Genomic DNA, 21,363 nt, shown 5'->3' with positions numbered 1-21,363 from the left:
TAACAAGAAAGATGGCCTCATGTGGTATGGCCATGGACCCCCACTCAGCGTTCACCGTCTGATATATGTTTTTTCAAGAATGGCAAGAGCTCTCTGATCTCCAATCTGACTGATATGATCAGTCTGATCCAATCTGGCTGCTATGCTGGTCCACCTGAAAACAAAGTTTTGTTCACAAGGCAGCAAGCGGACACTTCAAAGGAGCAACTAGTTGCTGTATTTGACACAGTTTGGAGGGTTTATAGCATCAAATCTATGAAATATTCAAGAGTTTAAGAGTAACAAGTAAACAAGATATTCGGATATCCGGAAATATACAGCTTAATTTTCAGAGGTATGACCTTGGAATAATTGTTTAATTATTGACTAATTTGTTTAGATTGAACAAAATAAACTAAAAGTTCAATTAAACATCCATTGGCAGTTTTCAGGAATTCATTTAGCTTAGCAATGATGCTGAAGGAAAGCTCTGGAAACCACAGGGAGCACTATGGTCATTTGAAAGAAACGCTCGATTAGTTGCTGAACATGCGTGTTGTGTTTACATCCTCCATCGTTGAAACCAATCTGCACAGAATCAGCAGAATCAACCATCCTTTCAGACACAAATGTCCGGTTTAATTGGTTAATCAGAAGCGCTGGAGAACATAACAGGGAGTGACAGAGAGTACTGTGAATCTCAGACAATTAATCAAAATAATTTGATTATACATGTTGCAGTAATGTACTAAAATATGCCACTCCAATTCATTTCATGCTGTCGTTTCCTTCACTAACAGCATGCAGGTCACTCTGTTGCTTTGCAATCTCACTTTCCCAGCTTCCTATGGGAACAAGTATGGCATCTTGTGCACATTATTTGTTTACTGTTTTACATTACCCAGTTGGCACAGTCCCTCCATTAAGGTATTAATATTTGAGAGGGCCGACATAATTGAGGAGCACCTTTACATTATTGGCGCTTTTCAACTGCATGGTACGGTACGGCTCGGTACAGTACGGCACGTTTTGACGCTTTTCCACTGCATGGTACGGTACGGCTCGGTTCAGTACGGCTCACTTATGGCGCATTTCCACTGCATGGTACGGTACGGCTCGGTTTGGTACGGCTCACTTATGGCGCGTTTCCACTGCATGGTACAGTACGGTACGGTACGGCTCGCTTCGGCTCGCTTTAAATGGTACCACCTCTGTTGAGGTTCCAAGCGTAGCGTACCGATACTAAAGTGTGACGTGAAAACACTGCAGATCACTGATTGGTCAGACAGAATCATCTCTACCAGCGTCACGACACGAGACACTAAACCCGCTAGATTTAAATATGAATGAAATGTGAATGAAAAATTCACATTTACGATGATGTCATGGCAGTAGAGGCGGCAACTATAACGATCAGTCCCACCCACTTTGAAGTGGTACTAACTGCAGTGGAAAAGCGAAGCGAGCCGAACCGTTCCGTGCCGAGTCAAACCGTACCGAGCCGAACCGTTCCGTGCTCAGTCGAACCGTACCGAGCTGAACCGAGCCGTACCATGCAGTGGAAAAGCACCATATGTGTCATGATGGGAGGACAGTTAGAGAGAGGGAGGAAAATCTACATATGATATGTGAAGTGTTAATAAAACATTACACAGACTGATTTTCAGAGGCTTTTCAGAGAAAGCAAATAAACATTACATGACACTAAAGTTAAAGACATTCGTCAAATCTGATTAAACAAAAAATAAATATATGGAGAAAAAAAGCTGTCTGATGTTTAATTTGTTGAACCACTGAATGCCAATGGAAAAAAAGGCCACTTCTGAGCATGAAACACTACTGCCACAAAAATCACTTTGCATAAAGAAACATTGTTACTGTTCAGGCTATATAAAGCTTACAAGTCTTACAAGCAACAAAACAATGTGGTGCTAAAATCGCTGTGCCTCTATTTTCCGGCACACACAAAGCCAGTCGTGTCGCCAGAAGGGAAAATGAGACAGATCTCATTTATCTTCCACCATCACATGTGGAACAACATGGCAAGTGGAGTAATGACAATAGCATCCCTAAAAGTGATTACGTAAGATTTCAAACATTCATAAAATATAGGGGGAAAAACACACACACATATAAACTAGCTAACGTGCATTGCGAATCTGTGATACTGTGAGTCACAGCGGGGCTTGTGCATTTGGAGGGGGAAATTTTGGAGGGGGAACAGATTTCAATTATATCTAATGACAGAATTTAAACGAGCTCCCAGTAAGAAGCACAGCAGTGGCCTGCACTCTTTCAGCTGAGAAATGTTGGAGAATCACTATTTTCTAACTGCCTTTCCTGAGGCATTATGGGTAACAGCAGAAACGCAGGCAGAGATAGGCTCTCCGGGAAGAAGAGACAGCCGAGGAGAGATGCAAGAGCATCTGTCTCCAAAACTCCTTCAACTGCTACTGCCATGCTTTCCAGCACCCTCTTATTCAGAGCAAAGGGAAGGAAGAAGAGAGAGCAAAGCGAACGTGTTCAGCGGCAGAAGTGACAACAAGAGGAGAGTGAAAAGAAAGGAGGAAATGAGTGAGAAAGCGAGATCAATAAAATCTAGTCAGTTCCTCTGAGACCTTGTTCGCACAGCATTATATTGTTTTGTAAGTTATGAAACTGATAAGCACACCAAAAAACAAATCCAGCATCACAACATGCAGAAGACTTACACTGGAGTGAGGTCACAAACAACGGCAGAATGATTTATTCAGTTTTCTACCATGATATTGTATAATGTAGATGATTTTGAAGAGAGACTTTAATAATGCTCTAATTGTTGCTACATTTGACACTTTCAGGAAAATTATTCTGAGACATGAAGAATTGTGAAGGATGACAATTTTAAGGATGGTTTCCTGAAAAAATTAAATTATAAAATATACTCCTTATAGCAAATACTTCTAATAAGTAAAATATAATAATAACTAAGGGTGTTGAAATTAAGTGTTTCTACGATGCATTGCGATGCGGACGTGGACGATTCTGCATCGATGCAGTAATAGACCATAATCGATTATAGCCTATTGACGTTTCTCTGACGTCATTCATCACATACGCGCTTCTCACACATAGCGTAAAATGGCGGAGGGAGGCGAAACACAAAAGTGAGTAATTAAAAAATGCACCCACTATTTTAACATTTACAGCCTGCGAGCGTGTGCGCAAGTGTGTGTGAGCGTTATTGCAACTTAAAGGGTTAGTTCACCCAAAAAATAAAAATTTTATTCATTAATTACTCATCCTAATTACATTGACGTAGTGTAAACAGTGCAGCGCTTCTGGGTTCTCACAATTGGCCGACGCTGGTTGTGCATGAGCAAGCCAATAATGAGCCAATGTTCTGATGTAGAACCCAGGAAAAACAAACACAAAAAAGAAAGTTAGTCGTGTCGTGGCGTTCCTTCTCTGATGACATCACTTTGACGGCTTGGGTTGAATTTCCTTAACCACTCCCTTCCAACCGTCAGTCCGCTATGAGCGAGGGATAGAGAGGAGGTGCGCTAAAGTAAAACCCAGCTCTCTATTCAATAATCCGTTCAACTTGGAAATATGTCACAACACTGAAGTAAAGTCAGTTGCAATATCTGGTTCATGGGGACTTTAACTAGAATATTTTACAGTACAAGTAACAAGTATATGACTTGTTGCTTTAAATAATCTATACCACTAGCCTAGAAATCTAGACGCACCCTAGCGGCAGCAACATTTATTTTGCAGCCAGGGTAGTCTAGCAACTCTCCGTTGATTTTCGTGCTGGAAAAACCTAAATTGGGTCAGGCCAATCACGTCGTGTATAGAGTAGGCGGGGCGGGCTTAACATAATGACGACAGAGTTGCGTCGGTTCCCTGCTACTTGAAAACAAAGAAGAGCTGCTGCTGGCAAATAGTCTTTCGAATCGGCTTTGGCCGTGACTCTGGAGGACTTGGAGTTACGTTTTTCTTTGAGAAAGGAGCAAAGAACAGCACTTAAGTCATTCTTTAAAAAGGAAGATGTGTTCGTAGTTTTGCCAGCCAGATATGGCAAAAGTTGAATCTATCAACTAACGTTAGCTCCGCTGTTGGGAAAACGCTCTGGTTGGTTGAAGTGCTGTCCTATTGCGTGCAGAGGGACAGCCGTTTATCCCGCCCCTGGGATTGAGCCGTGTCTAAGGTGAGTTGCCAGACCTAACATCTTGATGTAGGTCTGGCTTGCCAGGCTACTATACCACTGTTGTTTGGTTGAAATTACTTAGCAGTTCTTCTGATCCAAAAAAAACACCCTTAAGGATTTCCAGACCAAATATATAATTATTGAGCACGTTTACATACACACCAGTACGCTGATAACCCGTTGTCTGGTTTTACATGCAAACCAATAACCTGACAATGCAAGTAAACTGCGTTTACAAGACTTTATCAATAAAATCAGGTTATTTCCTGGTAGTGATGTCAAAACGTAATAATTTGCATATCTGACCCCGCATATTTCATTTGTTATGTCGGACTCGGTTGTGATGTTAAATAAAGCGAAGAATAATACTGTTACATGTCAAGGGGAAACTTACGGCTCATATATTATCCTCTCATGCAGTTACAGATGCAGCATTTTGACTGTACCACTTCTTCTTCAGCTGTATACGAAATTAAAGCACTTTTATAATTTTTTGTGGTCAAGAAAAAGTCTGAGTTTGTGATGTACTGTATTTCCTCCTCCCTTACTGCAAAATGCTCGCTCTGTCTGGATGCGCTTAAATTCAAAGTAAGGACACGTTCCTGTCACATATATCACACATGTGCACTTCAATAAGCCAACAGAAAGCAGGTTAGTGTGTTTACTTCACATGCTGGTCGAAATCAGCGGGGGCAAAAATCATTGACATGTATATTGTATGTTGTTGAAAGGCTGAAAAACATCAAGCTATAAATCACCCAGTAGGCTTGTCACGATAATTTGAGATAACACTGTAATCACATACTGCAGTCTAAGTGACTTTAAAGCAAATATACAGAAATGCTCACATTTTATGTTTCTTTTACCAGTGCATGCAACACAGTATGATACAAATATAATACACAAGTATTAATACTTGTAACATTAAATTCACTTCATTCTAAGCAGCAGAGGAAATCTTGCATATTTTTAACGATTCGTATTCATTGCAAAAAATGACTTCTGCACTTGAGGTGGCTGGATTACAACATACTCCACGACAAAAATTCACTTTCTTATACTACAACTGAATTACATTCTCTTTCCGCAGACAGATCCACCTCTCCATTAACAGACTCTCACAGACACAGACCTAACAGACCTTTCACTCTCTCACACATACACAGAAATGTCCTTTAAAAGACATCCTCACACTTCCACACATTCATTCGATCTTTCTCTCCCACTAAGATTGTTCCATTACCGTGGAAGTTTCCTAGTCGGGGGCCAAATGCTATAGCTTGAAGATAACACATAATATCTTTTAACAGCATGATTCTCTAACAGAGAGTGAAACACAATGTAATGGACTTCCATTGCTATTCTCAGTTGTCATCTATGCTGTTTGGGATATGTGTTTTTGTCAGCTTTAAATAATTCTAAAAATCATACGCACCCATTTCACTCTTTCTTGGCTTTTTGCATGACTAAAAGTTTGAATATTTTATTTAAAGTGTAATTGCATGTGACTTCTAGCTTCTAGATCACATTTGCATATACCTTTCACAATCGGTTAATACATGGATATCCTGACAAACTCAGTGCTGATGAGAGGAAGTCATGATAGATTTTGTCACAGAGTGCATCGAACCGTCTGTCTGTCAAACATGCAGGGCTATGATGTGGGTGCAGTATTTCAGCGTGAGAGTGAAACCCGAATCCCAAACACCATTATATTTTACAGATATGAGGAGGCGGTTTCCATGCCAACAAAGATAAGCACATACAGTACCTTCCATCCCAAAACTAACATATAGCTCACCAAAATGTCGACAGCAGGGCTGTGATGATTTGGTGTTTGTGTGCATGAGTTATTATTCTATAGCTGCTCTCTGCCTGCCATTAAATCAGACAATAAGCCTAAAGCATCTAATATAGTGACTTCCAAACCAGGAGGCATTTGAAATTCAATTTTGTTAAACCAATTAAAAAACACAACACTATAATAACATTACATATAATTAAAGTAATTTGTATTATTTTAATGTAAAATTACATTAATTACATTTAACTACTTCTAAAAAAAACAACAAAAAAAAACGTTATGCTCTGGGTTCAGATATTTGTGTGAAGGAAATGCATTTATGATATATTTCTATGAAAGCCAGAGCTGCTGACAGTCACCTTGAGAGATAGAAAGAGATTTCTAGAAACACTTGTGGTAATTCACAAGAGTGAATATTCAAAAACACAATACAAACATACCTTTACTCCACATCCACATTACTGTAAGATGCAAGGACATGCTATGTTGGGAATAGCACACTACTATCACTACACTATATAGTCTATTTACTGCTGTTCACAGCAACCAAAGTGTCTGTAAATGCAGATTCTGTAGCAGAGAACACCCAAATAACCTAGTACATTTGCCAAAAAGTGCCACCTAAATTATTTTATTTAAATAATTATATTTACAAAATGCATTTATTCAAATTCCTTAGACTCAACATAAATCTGTTGATTGTAATATATATATATATATATATATATATATATATATATATATATATATATATATATATATATTAATAATAATCAGTTAAAGGTATGAACATGATTTAGATACGGTTAACTGTGGAACAAGCAAGGTTTAATTTTGCCTGTTAAAATGTAAGAGACTGGTTTACATATAATCAATTGGATGACAAATATGTACACATGGTTATTTACACAATTAGTTTATTTGTACCATTACATAAATCTTCTTTGCCTCCACGCCGTGCATTAAAATCGTTTAACGCACAGCTAGCTGAGCATTATCCTGCTTATATCATGGTCATTGACAAGTTAAATCTGTCATTGATGTTTGCAAACTTAATTTATTAATAAAAGTTGTGGGGCAGCGTTGACAAATTTCTGATTTGAGATTTTCATGGTAACAGTCTCAGAAAATATCATGGTTTCAAAGTATACAGTATTCAACAGCAATCAATTATTATTATTATTATTATTATTATTATTATTATTATTATTATTATTATTATCATCATTATCTTCAATTAAAATTATTGTTACATTAATGAAAACAGGGTTTTATTTGGTTGGACAAATGCTTTAAACTTAAAAGCATTTGTTTGTTTTGTTTATTCAAATTTCAAATTAATCTAATCTATTAAATTTAATAATTGATAATAGATTAACAACTTATTTTATCATTGACCATTTATTAAAATTAGGAATAATAGAGTCCAATGAAATGTATTTTATTCAGCAATCTTTTTGCACTTTTTATATTCACAGACACTAGACCATGCGATTTGATTTATCGTACAGCTCTAATTTCAATTTATTTATCTATCCATCAATTTGCCCGTTTTTACGTGACATCTGCGTTGTACTGTAAATTCCATTTTCATGACTGGAGTGGATTCCGAGATTCCCTCTGCATCACTGAAATCATACAGCCTTAAATATAAACAGGACATACTTTTATCTGCACGGAGGAATGATGATCTCGAATATAGAAATATTTAGACCTAATATTCAAGATTTCAGGGTACTGCTTCACTTACTATTTTTTAACATAGGAAGTATACAGTTACAGTAAGCTATTTAATAAGTATTATATGCACAGGAGGCATGCCATTCCGAACATAGCCCATGTTCAATATGGAGGCTAAAAAATGCAGGTTTTCATGAGACAAAAGCACATCAGCTCTAAAAGACAAAAGAGGGGAAGCAAAGGTGCTGATTGGTAGTTAATTACGATGCATTCACAACTTCTGAGCCCTCGTTAGTTCCAAACAATGCTGACATGCTGCACACCAAATGATCTCCATTATCATCGGCTCGCCTGCCGTGAGCAACTTCCTCCGCCTCTGAGGCACCATGCCGTCAGAGCGAGCGAAACCATTGCTTTCTCTCCCTATGTCTCAGCACATGCCAAAAGATGTAAGAACGAGACGCCTGAGAACATAATGGGCTGGAAGTTTTGACTTCTGAAAGGATACAGGATGTTTTCACAGTACAATGATATCTTTCATTGTAAAAGATCAATGGAAAAGGAGATGCCTCATGAAATGACCCCTTTAAATTTAGATACAGCTGCAACACCAAACATCAAACATTCAACAAAACAAATCATGCCACCAATGCTAGCACCAAGCTAACAGAACCTCCAGTCTGCCCACTGTCTGAAGGCTTCAGAGGGCCCATCTTATATGTGGTTTGGCTGATGCCACAGGGCTGTTTCTAGATCTTTCTCCTGAGGTTCAAAAGGTGGAACGCTGCTTATTTGTACAGCTGTTACTCAGCCAACCATCCATGACTCCATCCATCTCTCATGCCCTTGAGGGAGTCAACGAGCTACACTAGGCTGTCCTAAAGGGCCGAAAATGTTGTTGATGAGATCAGACGATCACGACTTGAAGATGACAGGTGAATGAGACTTTGATAAATAGGCTAATGACAGAATGGAGTGTTTTGAGAGTGACAAGACTGTAAAGTGAGCTGGAAGAACAAAGCTAAAGGACTTTGTACTGTCCTTTCAAAGGAAAAGCTCTAATACCCCTTTTCCACCAAGGCAGTGCTGGTGCCGGTTTGGAGCCGGTGCCTACTCGCAAACCAGTTCTTTGTGTTTCGACAGCCAAAGAACCGGTTCTCGGCCAGGAAAACTGGTTCCAAAGCGGCACCAACTCTTTGCTGGACTAGAACCGTTCTTTTACCACGTCATGCTTACGTGGGGGGCTGGGGGCGGGGTTATTGTCGAACTACTTCTCGAACGTAATCTCCGTCTATAGTAATCCAGACGAGCGGCTGTTCTAAACGTCTTCTTCTGAGCCCAATATAGGATCGCAAAGCCAGGAGAAACATTTGAAGAAAGACGATGTAGTCCGCCATTGTAACTGTTATGCTTGAATTTGGCGCAAGCGTTTCTTGTCGCAAGCTATGGCAATGTACACAGTGACGTAACGACGTCGTTCGCTGGGCTCTCTAGTCAGTGGAAAAACAAACAGGTTCTGAGAAGGTTCGCAAGTTGAACCAACTTTGAACCAGCACCAGTTCCGAACCAGTTTTTTTTTTGGTGGAAAAGGGGTATAAGAGGTTCTGCTGTCTTTAACCTCTCTTCTCCAATTGAGCTGAGGACAGCCTTTGACATTATCAGAAAAAAAGTCATGTCACTCAACACTGAAAAAGATACCCCAGCCAAATGACATTCAAATGGCAGACTTAAAGCGTTTCTGACTCTGCAAATGACACCTTGAGACAGGACACGGACACCAAAACAGCCTGCACCATTGTAATGTACTGGCAGAGGCAGTTCGGCAAACCTGTAATTTCATTCCTGTGAAGACTTCATCCTGAATTCTAAAGTCATGCTGACACCATGTCACTCCTTCTTTCAGGTGGAAGGCCACAGGCTATATCCTCTGAGATTAGCACAGCGTGGTCCCACTATAATCAGTAAGGTGCACTATTCACTTCAAACAGGCCATGAGGCGGAAACAGAGAAATAAAAGAGACCAAGAACATGAGAGAAAGCTGCCTCTTTCTCAAGGTCAGTCCTTCATCAGAGTCGTCTCTGCACGATGCCACAGCTGTGAGCATCACAATCTCTTTCTACCATTATAAACACACACACACACACACACACACACACACACACACACACACACACACACACACACAGACAGACACAAACCTTAGCCCAGAAAAACAGAAAAATTGGGGTATTTCATGCATCCTGAATCTGAATCCATCCTGACGTTTCATTTGCCGACTCGAGATGCACTTCAGAAGACATAAACTCTCTGTATGGAAATTATATAATGAAACTCAGTGAGTTACTGAAAGGATAACAGAGATTCAAAAGGTTTTTCAAGCAACCACCCAGTTTCAGCTTGTTAACAGACTCGTATGCGTCACCTACATTTTGTAGATCTACGGCGGTTCCCTGACTGAGGATTTCTTCACAGTCTGTTGAGAGAATTGAACTAAATTAAATGAATATTGAATGGAATTAATCTCAGAGGAAACAAACTTCACTGAGCTGGCAGTCAGGAAATGTATAGGGAAAAACTTTTGGTGGGTCTGAGGGTTAAAGCAGGGCATTGAATCCAGGGCAAGGGAAGAATTGAAACCTATAAATAGATGCTACATAAGCCAATATCTAAGCCAACAAATCCGCCATGTTTCCCCTGTTTTTTTTTCTTCCCCAAAGCACTTCATTCATGAGCATGGCGGCGCTGGCATAAAATGGAGAGATGCTATTCTGAGGGGTTATAATCTTATAAAACCCTTACAAGAGCAACATAGGTGGAGTGGAGGGGATTATGCCAGCACCACATACTCCTTATTCCATTTCGCTCACATTATGCTGGCAGAGAGAGAAACAGGCCAACTTATTGCACTAACAAGCTTAGATGCTCAGGCCACTGACAGCATTTTGTATCTCTCTGTTTTTGTTGGAATACAAAATAAAACAGTCACATGATGAGCAAATTTGTGGGATGGAGAGGAATGTTCATAAAATGTCACATTTTAACATTTCTAAATAAATCGAAATGGTGTGCCATGTCATTGCGGGAAGCAATGACGTCAAACACTGTGTAATGAGTTAATGCTCTATGTTTGAATATGGAGAGTAAATAACAATATACATTTTAAAGTTATGCAGACTATGGCACCCTGTACATCTGGCTTTTTTCTCTTTTTTTTTTGCATTTACACCTTCATTCCAGAGTGACTTACAATGCCACTTACATTTCACTTAAGAGGTAGTGATAACTAAAACATATCTGATATTTATTGAATTTTAAAAACATTCATAAAGCGTTTCCTATTTGATACATAAATCAAATAGTTAATTTTTGATAATTTAAGGGAATACATGACATGAGCTCAGTGTCTGTTTTTTTTTTTCGCACTGCAAAATAGTCAAATTGACGTACATGATTAATAGCAGTGGCGTAACCTTATTACACACTGCATACAGCTGAGTGAGGATAACAAAAATTAATCTGCATTCACATCTTCATTATATTAGGTCAAAATCTGTCTCAGACCACCTTCAAATGTGTTTTCAGTGATGTGATCACATTGTGTCTTGAGCTCTATTCAGACGTTAATTGTTTCTCATGGGGACGTCTGTAAAATTACATTTGCATGGCTTCTCAGTAATAAAACTCAAGCGTTCAGATGACGATTTATTCATGGTGGAGGAGTGAGTGACCCTACGAACCCGGAAATACGCTTCTCACATCATATGGTCAGTCATGTGCTCAACATTTTATTTAAATATCCTTCTTAATAAGAAAATTGTCACACTATGGTTGAAATTGTTGTCTGTCTTGCATTTTATTTCTCCAAAAAGGATGGATGTCATTTTAAATATGTGGAAATGAGCAGAAATAAGGTAACACAACCTCTTTTCTATGGAAGGTAAACATTTCACTTGGCTACTTTGTCAACTAGTAAAATTATTATTACACTAATTTATATAATATATCTAAATATATATTGCTGCCATAACTTTTATTTAACTTTTTAACTCCAGTTTGCTATTAAGGAATGGTGATGTTATTTAAGAAATAAAAGTCGAAATGCCCATATGTGGATAAACAGCTTCAAAATTCAGCATTTTATCTTTCGAACGGAAAAATAAAAGAACACAGGCTTGGATCAACTTAAGGGTGAACTATCCTTAGACATCACATACCTATCATCAGGTACAACTGTATGTATATGTGCCATTGTGAAATCTCTCTTTCCTACCATTTCAGCACAAGCTACTGAATATAAGCATACATGCCTAGCCTGCGACACCACACCACCAACATAATGCAAGTAATCATAATAGTTTTAAACAAGCACCCAGAGCACAAACAAAATGGCAAAAAAAAAAAGCGTGTGGGTGGATAAACTGGCCCTGGGGTGGCTGACAGTGAAAGAGAAGAGCGAAGACGGAGATAGTGGGAGAAAGAGAATCTGAGCCAGCTAAGGCAGGTTACTGAGTCTTCTAGGACATTGATCCATTTAAACAGTCTCTTCCATTAGCTACAGCCACTAATTGAGTGAAGGACACAAAGTTACAGTCATTTTAAAAAAAATCCTTCATTAATAAACACTGGACTAAATTAGGTTTGGTGCCTCTATCGTGTCTGTTAGTGTTAAGCATGCCTACTCTTCAGGAACAGATTAACATTGGTCATCAACTGTGTGGAACAACTTCAGCTCAGTATCAACAACACATCTGCTCCCTCGACTTTTATTTATCATGTAAATACTACAACTTAGCTCTTTGATTTACTGCCAACTGTTTGGAAGGCACCGTATATCAGTTCTGTTCCTCCGAGCATGTTTACTGCTTATAAAACCGGGAGGCAGTGAGAAGACATACATATTGAAAAATAATGAGATCTCTACCCACATTGTTTCAAGCTATTTGTCAGTAAAGCTGTACCAGGTCTGTACAAGGAGGAACACCCAGTCATTGTGTTATCCACCTGCTATGTTCTGCAGATCTAGCAGACGTCTCTGGGGTGCCATACAATAAGCCTCACTGAAATGACTCCAAATCTTGATGGGTCCAAATTTATCCCTGTTAAAGAGTGGCATCTTCCTGCATCTTCTGCAAAATCCAGCTACTTTATCGGATGATTCTCTTTTTGCAAAAACATAAATGAAAAGGCATTAAAGTCCCATTGGAAAAACAATAAAAAGCACTGAGAGGGACAGCACATGATCACGCCCATTTGGCCTAATGTAGCCTAAATGTTCAGCTGCGAGTGTTAGTCTGGAAGACTGCTGCAGAAAATAATTTGATGAACTTCCCACTTCAGCAGTCCCCTAATGTGGAAAATCTGTTTCCTTTACATTGCACGACAATTAACTCGACGCTCACTCTCAGAGAGATTTCAAGTCTAATTGGCTGCAGTTTGGAGCATTGCAACACAAGGTTGCCTAGCAACCAGTCAGAAGGCAGAATTGGTGTCTTTTGTGCATATTTGCGCATAATGACATTTATAATTATTTGGCAATTACTCCCCGTTTTTAACGAGGCTGCACACTCTGAATCCGGGGGTTAGAGGAGATTATGAAGATGTGAAAATGTGATTCAGATGCCAGTGGCATCTCTATGTTGATGGAGAGATAGCCTACATAAAACAGAAGAAAAGAAAAAAAGGAATGAAAATTCGCCAAAAGGACTTTTTTTTGCTGCTATTCTCTTTACCATTTCTTTGGCAACACACTGTAAAAAATTATTGTTGGTTTAACTTAAAGTAAGTTACATGTTGTCTTAATTTTTTTAGTTCATTGAGATTGGTTTAATATATGGTTTAATATATTACTCAAAATATTATGTTATCACATTAATCATCTAAGTTGATTTTGACAATGGAAAAAAAAGTATGTGATAAATCATGAAACTTTTTTTTTACAGTAACATTAGCCATACCTGAACCATCAGAGCTGCTCAAGCACGGCAGCATTAGCCTATTAGGAACACGTTTAAATGGACTTGATCATTCACCTTTGTCTTAAGTAATTGAACACAGCAGATGACAGGACCATTTAGAACAAACACTAAAAGCGCATGAAATGGTCAAGTGTACTTAAAGTTAAAATAACGCTCACACACACACTCGCACTTCGAAAACAAACGCATGCAGCCTCGTACACAAACACCCCCAAGCACGTACACGCATGCACACGCTCGCAGCCTCGCACACACACTCGAGTTCACATGCTGTAAATGTTAAAATAGTGGGTCAATAATTTTTTATTACTCACTTTTGTGTTTCGCCCTATTTTTTACAGTCCATGGTTTCGCCTCCCTCCGTTATTTTACGATGACGAATGACGTCAGACGGTCAGAGAAACGTCAATAGGCTATAATCGTATGTTGTTTACAATTGTATGCTACTGTTTTTATTATTGCTTGACACAAATTTCACAATTTCTATTCAATTAAATTCTTGTGCTTTGATTCTGATCTTGATTCACTATCGATTCCCTTGATGAATATTAGGTACAGTAGATACATTAATTTTTCTCCAAATAAATCTCACCTAATGCTGTAAACATACAGAGCCCTGTCAGCTGGTATTATTTTTAAAGGTTAAAAATAACATCTCAAATTAAATATAATGTGTTTTTTTATAATAACAACGTTATAATATTTTAATGATATAGGTTAAAATATAATAAATATGTAATAGTATTTGTAATAATATATAATATATGTAATATCATATTTAGCAAAATACTCCTCTCTATAGCAATTATTTTAAGTCCAACTAACGTCCTATGGTCATTCAATGGCTTTCCTGAAGTAAATGTAACGTTTCGTGACACACTGTTCTCTAGCTGTTTTATTGACCTCTTTCCGCAGTTGAGAAACACTGATCGATCGATTTTATTACATTTCAGTAAGTTGAACTGTATCTTTCAAATTACCTATTGATCATTTGTGTTTATTTACTATTAACTAGTAGTAAAGAGTAACAGATGATCGGTTCACGTGCCGCTTGAACTGAGATCTGTCAGTGCTCTTTCACGTCATTACAAGCACCAAAACGGTGTTTATTGTTTGAATTTTTTAATTAAATTGACAGAATCTGAGAGCTGAGAATTTGTTTCATATCAATAGTAACCTTCTCTGTCTTGTCTTGTCTCTGTGTCCTCTTTGCTGTCTTGTCTTGTTAATTTGCCATGTTGTTTGTGTATCTCTATGGCAAACGCTGAGCCCGTTCGGAACTACGGGAGCCCAGAGGGGAGCGTCGGCAGATGTTAAAGAGAAAACAGATTTTCATTCAAACAAGTCGACGTAAACTACACATTCGAATTGTCGCCCAGCCCTAACAGAGACTCAAACGAGCTGTTTAAACTGGACACGTCAAAGCGAACGTTCTATGGTACGATAATGTATAAATCTTCGTCAATGTCTTGCTCAAGAGGATGTGACGTCACAGGTCACCCAATATCAGACCGTGCTGTTTTTGGAGCTGGATTAAATAAATGCTTTGTTTATAATGAGGAGGACGCTTTAAGCTATGAAACTCACAGGATGTTTTAATGGTACAAAGACCTTTTATATGTCAAAAGATCAAGGCAAATTTGATTTTTCATGTCATTAAAGTTTAAACTTTAAAGCTTAAATGAGGCCTTGACAACTTCTAGCTGATGCAGCAATGCAGTGGATGTTATGGTTTCATATGTGCGGCTTTTACCTGCCACCCCAAAATTATTATTAAATTGTGAATGAACCCACCATCTAGATCTAGATTCCATTCTAACGAATGGAAAAATAAGAAACCATCTCTTATGGAAACCTCAAGACAAGCCAGAAGGCAGTGGCACAGCCTTCAGTTCCAGCTGATCTCTCTTCCTGAAAGCCTCTACTTACCCCCACTAAGGTCTTTTCCTTACACCAACTCTTGCCACAGAAGACAGCCATAATTGTAGAGAAAGTGGTAGATGATTTTGACGTGGGTGTGCTCTTTTTTCCCCTCTTGGGCTGTTGTTAATCTGCTGTGATTTTCTCAAAGCTGTTGAGGTCCAGAGAGGCTTTCTCGGTCCTGTCTGCCAATCAGACCCAACAGCACGACCATTCATGTGGCAGCAGAACAGCCTCCAGATGGTTTGGGGGTGGCAGTGATGCCAGTCTTCCATTGAGAGGGTGGGAGATATGTGCTGTAGTGGCTCAGGGGCTTTGTTTTAGTATGGATGAATTGTGCTGGTCCATATTGGCTAGTAAATTACTTTTTGACCTATTTAGCCTTTCCGAGATGAGATGCTTAAGTCTCTTTTGGTCAATGTGACAGACACATGACCACTCCAAGTCTCAAATACACTAATGGACAGAGAGACTTTCACATAATTCTACAAGAGGCCATTCAAATCTGTTTTCATCCTTTAGAAGCACATAGTGCAGAGGATTATTACAGTCAATTTTATGTGACTGACAGGCAAGCCTAACAGGAAACTCTTAACCGGCTTTGAATTCATAAACAGCTCTTGAGAGATCATTTGATTTAAACGGGTTCAGAAAAAAAAAAATAATAATGACATCAGGATAGTCAGAAGCACCTTGCAATAAAGGGGATGCTGAAATCAAGTGTGCCGCACAAGTCTTGAAAAGTGAAGCCAAAAAGTTTCGATCGCCCCCAGGTGGCTGGATGCAGGTCATAAACCCCGCCCTCTCCATGTAGTCTAATTGGGACGCAAGACAAACTAAACAATCAAATTACACTTTAAATTATTTTTTTCCAAAGTTGGTTTGTCATTTTATGTAGCATTTATCACGATGATGTAAGTTCAAGTGTTCGCTTTTTAAAAATAAGTTTTAGTTTTAGTTAATTATTTGATTCTATTAAAAAGGGGGTGTGACGTTATTATTGACAGCTGAGATTGACAGCTTCTCCAAGCAAAGTAGTCACCGAGGCACCAACGCGATCTTAAGGAAGAGATTGGAGCTTTAACTTTAATTTCTACTTTTCTATAACTGTTTAGCTATTTCACATCGACATAATGAGATGTTCTGCAGTAAACTGTACTAACTGAATCTGCAGAAGTCTTTTCTACAATGGAAGAGAGTGAAGGTGTCGTGAGTGAAGGTCATCATTTTTTTACAGTCTATGGCTGAAATTCACAACTCTGCTGGCTTCACTAGTTATGATGATTCTGGGCCACTATAGACAGTACATCTAGCCTGGTTAAAACCAGACCATTCTCAGGAGTAACTGAGTTATGGTCTGGCAAAGCTTCATTAATAACTCATTTCCAAAGGGGCGTCACCAACGCACGTCGCTCAAATGCCTCAGACCTAAAACCAATCAGAGCGATCATCATCGTGCTGCATCCCAATTCGCCAAAGTTACACTACGCCATAAAAGTATGTACTCTTTTTGTGAAGAAAATGTATTTACTTTTGAATGTGTAGCAAAAAAGTAGACAAGCTTTGGGATATGCTACTTCGTCATCTTTATCGGACGGATCTGTCGCGTGCATCCTGTCACGTAAACTGCCCTGTCAATCATCTTATCACAGTTAAAATCCTCTATTAAATCTAATTTAATTTCCTACCGTTTCGGAGAGAAATGTAGTAGCACGTTCATCTGCCAGTGGATCTTTCATGGAGACTGTTCTCATGTGATTGCAATTTGAATATAATAATGTGCGCTTCACCAACGGACCTAAAACCAATCAGAGCGATCGTCATGTGTAAAGCCCGCCCCAACGTTTCTGATTGGTGCCGCAATTTCGACGGATTAGAAATGGGCTTGAATGAGCTCTTTGCCAGACTACTTGTAGAGCAAATCTAAATTTGCCGGAAGTTGTCTGGGTTTTCCCAGGCTACAGTACAGCCTTTCAACAGGACAAATAACGACATTATATAGGCAAGAAAACAACAGTAGGCCTACTAGTATCTTTTTGGCTACAAAAAGACAGTCATAGAACAGTCTGAAATTGACAGTCATAATTGAATTACCCATGATGGATTGAATTACCATGATTACCCAATATTTTACAAGTTATATTATTTGGAAAAAGGTCACTAAGGCTGCATTTGAACAAAATATAGTAAATAGTAAAATTGTCAAATATTATTACAATGTAAAATAATGTTTTTCTATTTTAATGTAATTTAAAATGTAATGTATTCCTGTCATGGAAAACTGAATTTTCGGTGGACATTATTCCAGCTTTCTGTGTCACATGATCCTTCAGATATCATTCTTATTAACATTCCTTTTTAAAACAGTTGTGTAGCTTAATATTTTTTCAATTGACCATTTTCAATTTTAATATATTTTAATATATTTTTTAAAATGTCTATAACTGTCGTTTTGATCAAATGAATGCATCCTTGCTGAATAAAAGTTCTAATTTTAGGGCCACATTTAAACAAATTATGAATTCCACAGCATGCTAAAGTTAAAATACACAACACAACATAAATACCGAGAGAGTTGCAGTACTTCACACACACACTCCCCACTAGACCTACTATAAAAATGGGCCAGTATTTCCCAGACGAAAAACAACACTCAGGAAGCATCCCATCTTGATGACAGGATTACAAGGGGAGAGAAAAAGCCTGACAAAGAAATCTGCAGAATGAAGAATAATTGTAAAACTAAGCTGTTCAGCTGCGTAGAAAACGTGAATATCTGTTGGTCTCACGTTGAATATTGATCAAATGTAGGCCTACATTTGCATGGGTATGTGGGGCGGTTTAGTGGGGCTGATACCACAATTTTAGATTCCAGTGTAATTTCACAATTCTTGATTTCAGTTTCAAGACCATAGCAAAAACTATGAAGGTACAAGAGTATAAAAACTCGAGAGCATGTAGATGTGAATCTGAGAACTTGTACAATAAATATTCGTACTTGTACGCTAAAATTTACACTCACAGCTCTGATGTGAAAACCTGTAAAATAAAAATTGTTTTTTGAAGTTGAATGTTGAGATTTGCACTTGCAGACAATAATCACAAGCCCGTAGCCTGTAAGTCACAAATATGTAAAATGTCATTCACAGAAATACAATGACAGACACAAACTTGTAGTACATAATTGCACTTATTCTTACATTCACATTGACCAATTAGGCATTTGCAACTTCTCAAATCCATCACTGCAATTTCAAATCTTCGAGCCTTGACTGTCTTGACGGCCTAGTTAGTTTTGCATCTAATATGCATCTAATAGACGGTTAGTTTTGCATCTAATATATCGCAAAAAGAGAAGTTGCAAATGCCTAATTGCTCTTGTACTGCAAATATGAATGTAAGAATGAGTGCGAATAAGTACTACAAGTTTGTGTGTCATTGTATTTGTATGACTGTTGAGTAAGTCATTGAATCATTCATTCAAACGATTCGTTCATTCAGTAATGAAACACCTCTGTGTTTTGAGAAGCAAAGAAAACATTCATATGTCTTTGTTTGGAACTATTTTCGCAAAACAGAGCAAAAACAGCCAATACTGTGTCTAAAATGTAAGACACTTAATATAAACTGTTTAATGCACAGGTAGTTCTAGTCATTTTATTCTCTGTTCTATATTAATGTGCTTCTTTCATTAAAGCACACACATAATTTTAATTCATTGTAAAATGTGACAATCTGTTGTTTCAACAAAAAGCAGTTTTAGAAACGGGTATTTTCTAATACGCCTGAGTGTCTGATGTGTTAACAATAAAAGAGGTATTCCTAGCATTCCTAATTCATAAATAAATCAAGCAGCACTCTAGGTCGTTTCTCGGCAAATGGGCATCTTCAGCAATGCTAACTGAAAGCTACAGAATAGAGAAGTAGAGCAGCTGACCTTTCAATATCTTCTCTGACACTTCAAAAGACTTAGTGGAGGAAAGACCAAAGTAGCTTTACTCACCGGCAGTGAAGTCCTTGTTAAGGTCGATGAAAGCATTGGAATGAGGTTTGCGCATTTCGACATCATATCTGAGAGCCTTCTCACAATTTTGTTTTCTGATAAATGATAAAACAGCATGGTTTGTACACTGTGCATTTGTTTTTGTGGTACAGGCAAAAAAAAAACAAAATAAATCTTACCTTGTCTTGAGATAGCAAACCTCTGATGAACCACTAACAGATCCAAAAATGTCTGGAATCATGTCCCCATTAAAGCTGAATGTGGAAAAGAAAAAGCTGCATTAGACCTCTGCAAAAGCAGAAACTTAACAAGGGAAGCTTGTATTTGTACACTGAGAGGATGAGGACTACAAAACTTGAACAATGACACAATGACGTGTTTAAAATGATTACAATCCTCATCCGTGATTTGTGGTGTTTAAGACCAAGATTATATATAGACATTATATAATATTACCAATAGGGCTGAGTTGAAATGTATTGATTTCTCGATTTGAATTGATTCTCATTTTGATTAACTAAATCTAACTAAATGAACTAAATTCGATTTCTAAATTTAAGATCCAATCTTTTAGTCTATGCTGTTTTCCATGGATGCGTGAAGAAAACTTAACTTAATATTTTTTGTAGCGCACCTCCCATCAAATTCTGATTCAAAATTCAAACAGTAAATAGCATTTTGCCGATCTTAAATGTGGCATGACAAATCGCAGTAGAACTGATCCATAGCTTGCGTTTTACTAAACGTAGACATGAGTGAACATCAGATGTTGAAAGATACAGTACATCGTACCGAAATGTAACCGCTCAATCAGTGTTTCAACCACAGAAAGACGTTAATAAGACAGCTTGTAAACCATGTCACATAACATTACATAAAAAAGGCATTTAATGACCATAACGGGATAGTTAAATAGAAAAATGAACACTAGAGAGGAGCATTTTGCTACATATATGCTCTATATTGCATATTCATTATATTTTTTCTTAACCTGTTCTTCAATATTTCATATATGTTTGAATAAATCTGTCATAAAAACAAGTATAAAAACAAGTTTTATGCAGGCTAAGACTAGTTTGTTTGTTTTTCTTGAGAAATAATTATGTACTGTACCTGCTATATATCTAAAAATATTGGTTGAATCGAACTGAATCAAAATCACAATTGAATCAAATCATGACCTTGTGATGTGTATGGAATCATGAACTTTGTGTCAATGGCCAGCCCTAATTCCCAAACTATTCATATAAAACAATTTGATAAATCTATATTTATAATCACTTACTCCATGACAAGGGGCTGATCATTAAAGGTCCTGTTAATCTCTACCCTTTCATTCTGGTCTGTAAGAGAACAGAAAACATTAACAAAAACAGTGCAAATCGCTGCTGTAGTATAGTTCTATGACCATCAGTTTAGGCAAAAATATTGAATAAATAATAAATAAATGCTTTGTGAAAGCACTTTCACAAAACATTTTTTCTCTATGTATTCTTTTCAGATTTTACCCAAAGTTTGGTTATTTCCCCAGAAGATGAAGACAGTTGTCAGTGGGGAGTCTTTTAGGTGGCCTGTGAGAAGCACATCCATCTGAGAGTCTCCATCGTAATCACCCGGGACCACACTAGTTATGCTGAAGTCACTGAAAGAGCCAGAGAAACACATGAACACTGCAATATCAACACACCACACACCTAGTATGATACAGTGAGAATATGGATCTCACACTTGATGAGGGGGAAAAAAAACAACATACATTTTATTCACCACAAATATGCAATTTGGTGCAGATGTTGTTATTCATATGGT

The 21,363-nt window shown here is 37.9% G+C and overlaps 1 protein-coding gene across 1 annotated transcript in view; it reads right to left on the bottom strand.

The window, feature by feature from the left end:
* The window catches only part of itfg1 (integrin alpha FG-GAP repeat containing 1), a 139,313-nt gene that overhangs the window by 116,481 nt on the left and 1,469 nt on the right, over positions 1-21,363 (bottom strand). Inside the window, exons 3-6 of the mRNA XM_081359868.1 lie at positions 21,063-21,196; positions 20,840-20,897; positions 19,734-19,808; positions 19,555-19,649 (exon numbers count right to left, since the gene is read on the bottom strand). Of these exons, the coding sequence (XP_081215994.1) occupies positions 19,555-19,649; positions 19,734-19,808; positions 20,840-20,897; positions 21,063-21,196 (362 nt within the window). The remainder of the gene's footprint in view (positions 1-19,554; positions 19,650-19,733; positions 19,809-20,839; positions 20,898-21,062; positions 21,197-21,363) is intronic.

This window comes from Scardinius erythrophthalmus, assembly GCF_964197995.2.
Source record: "Scardinius erythrophthalmus genome assembly, chromosome: 2".
Classification (NCBI taxonomy): Eukaryota; Metazoa; Chordata; class Actinopteri; order Cypriniformes; family Leuciscidae; genus Scardinius; species Scardinius erythrophthalmus.
The sequence above is the reverse complement of the archived record's forward strand: the minus strand, read 5'-3'. Positions and strand labels throughout refer to the sequence as shown.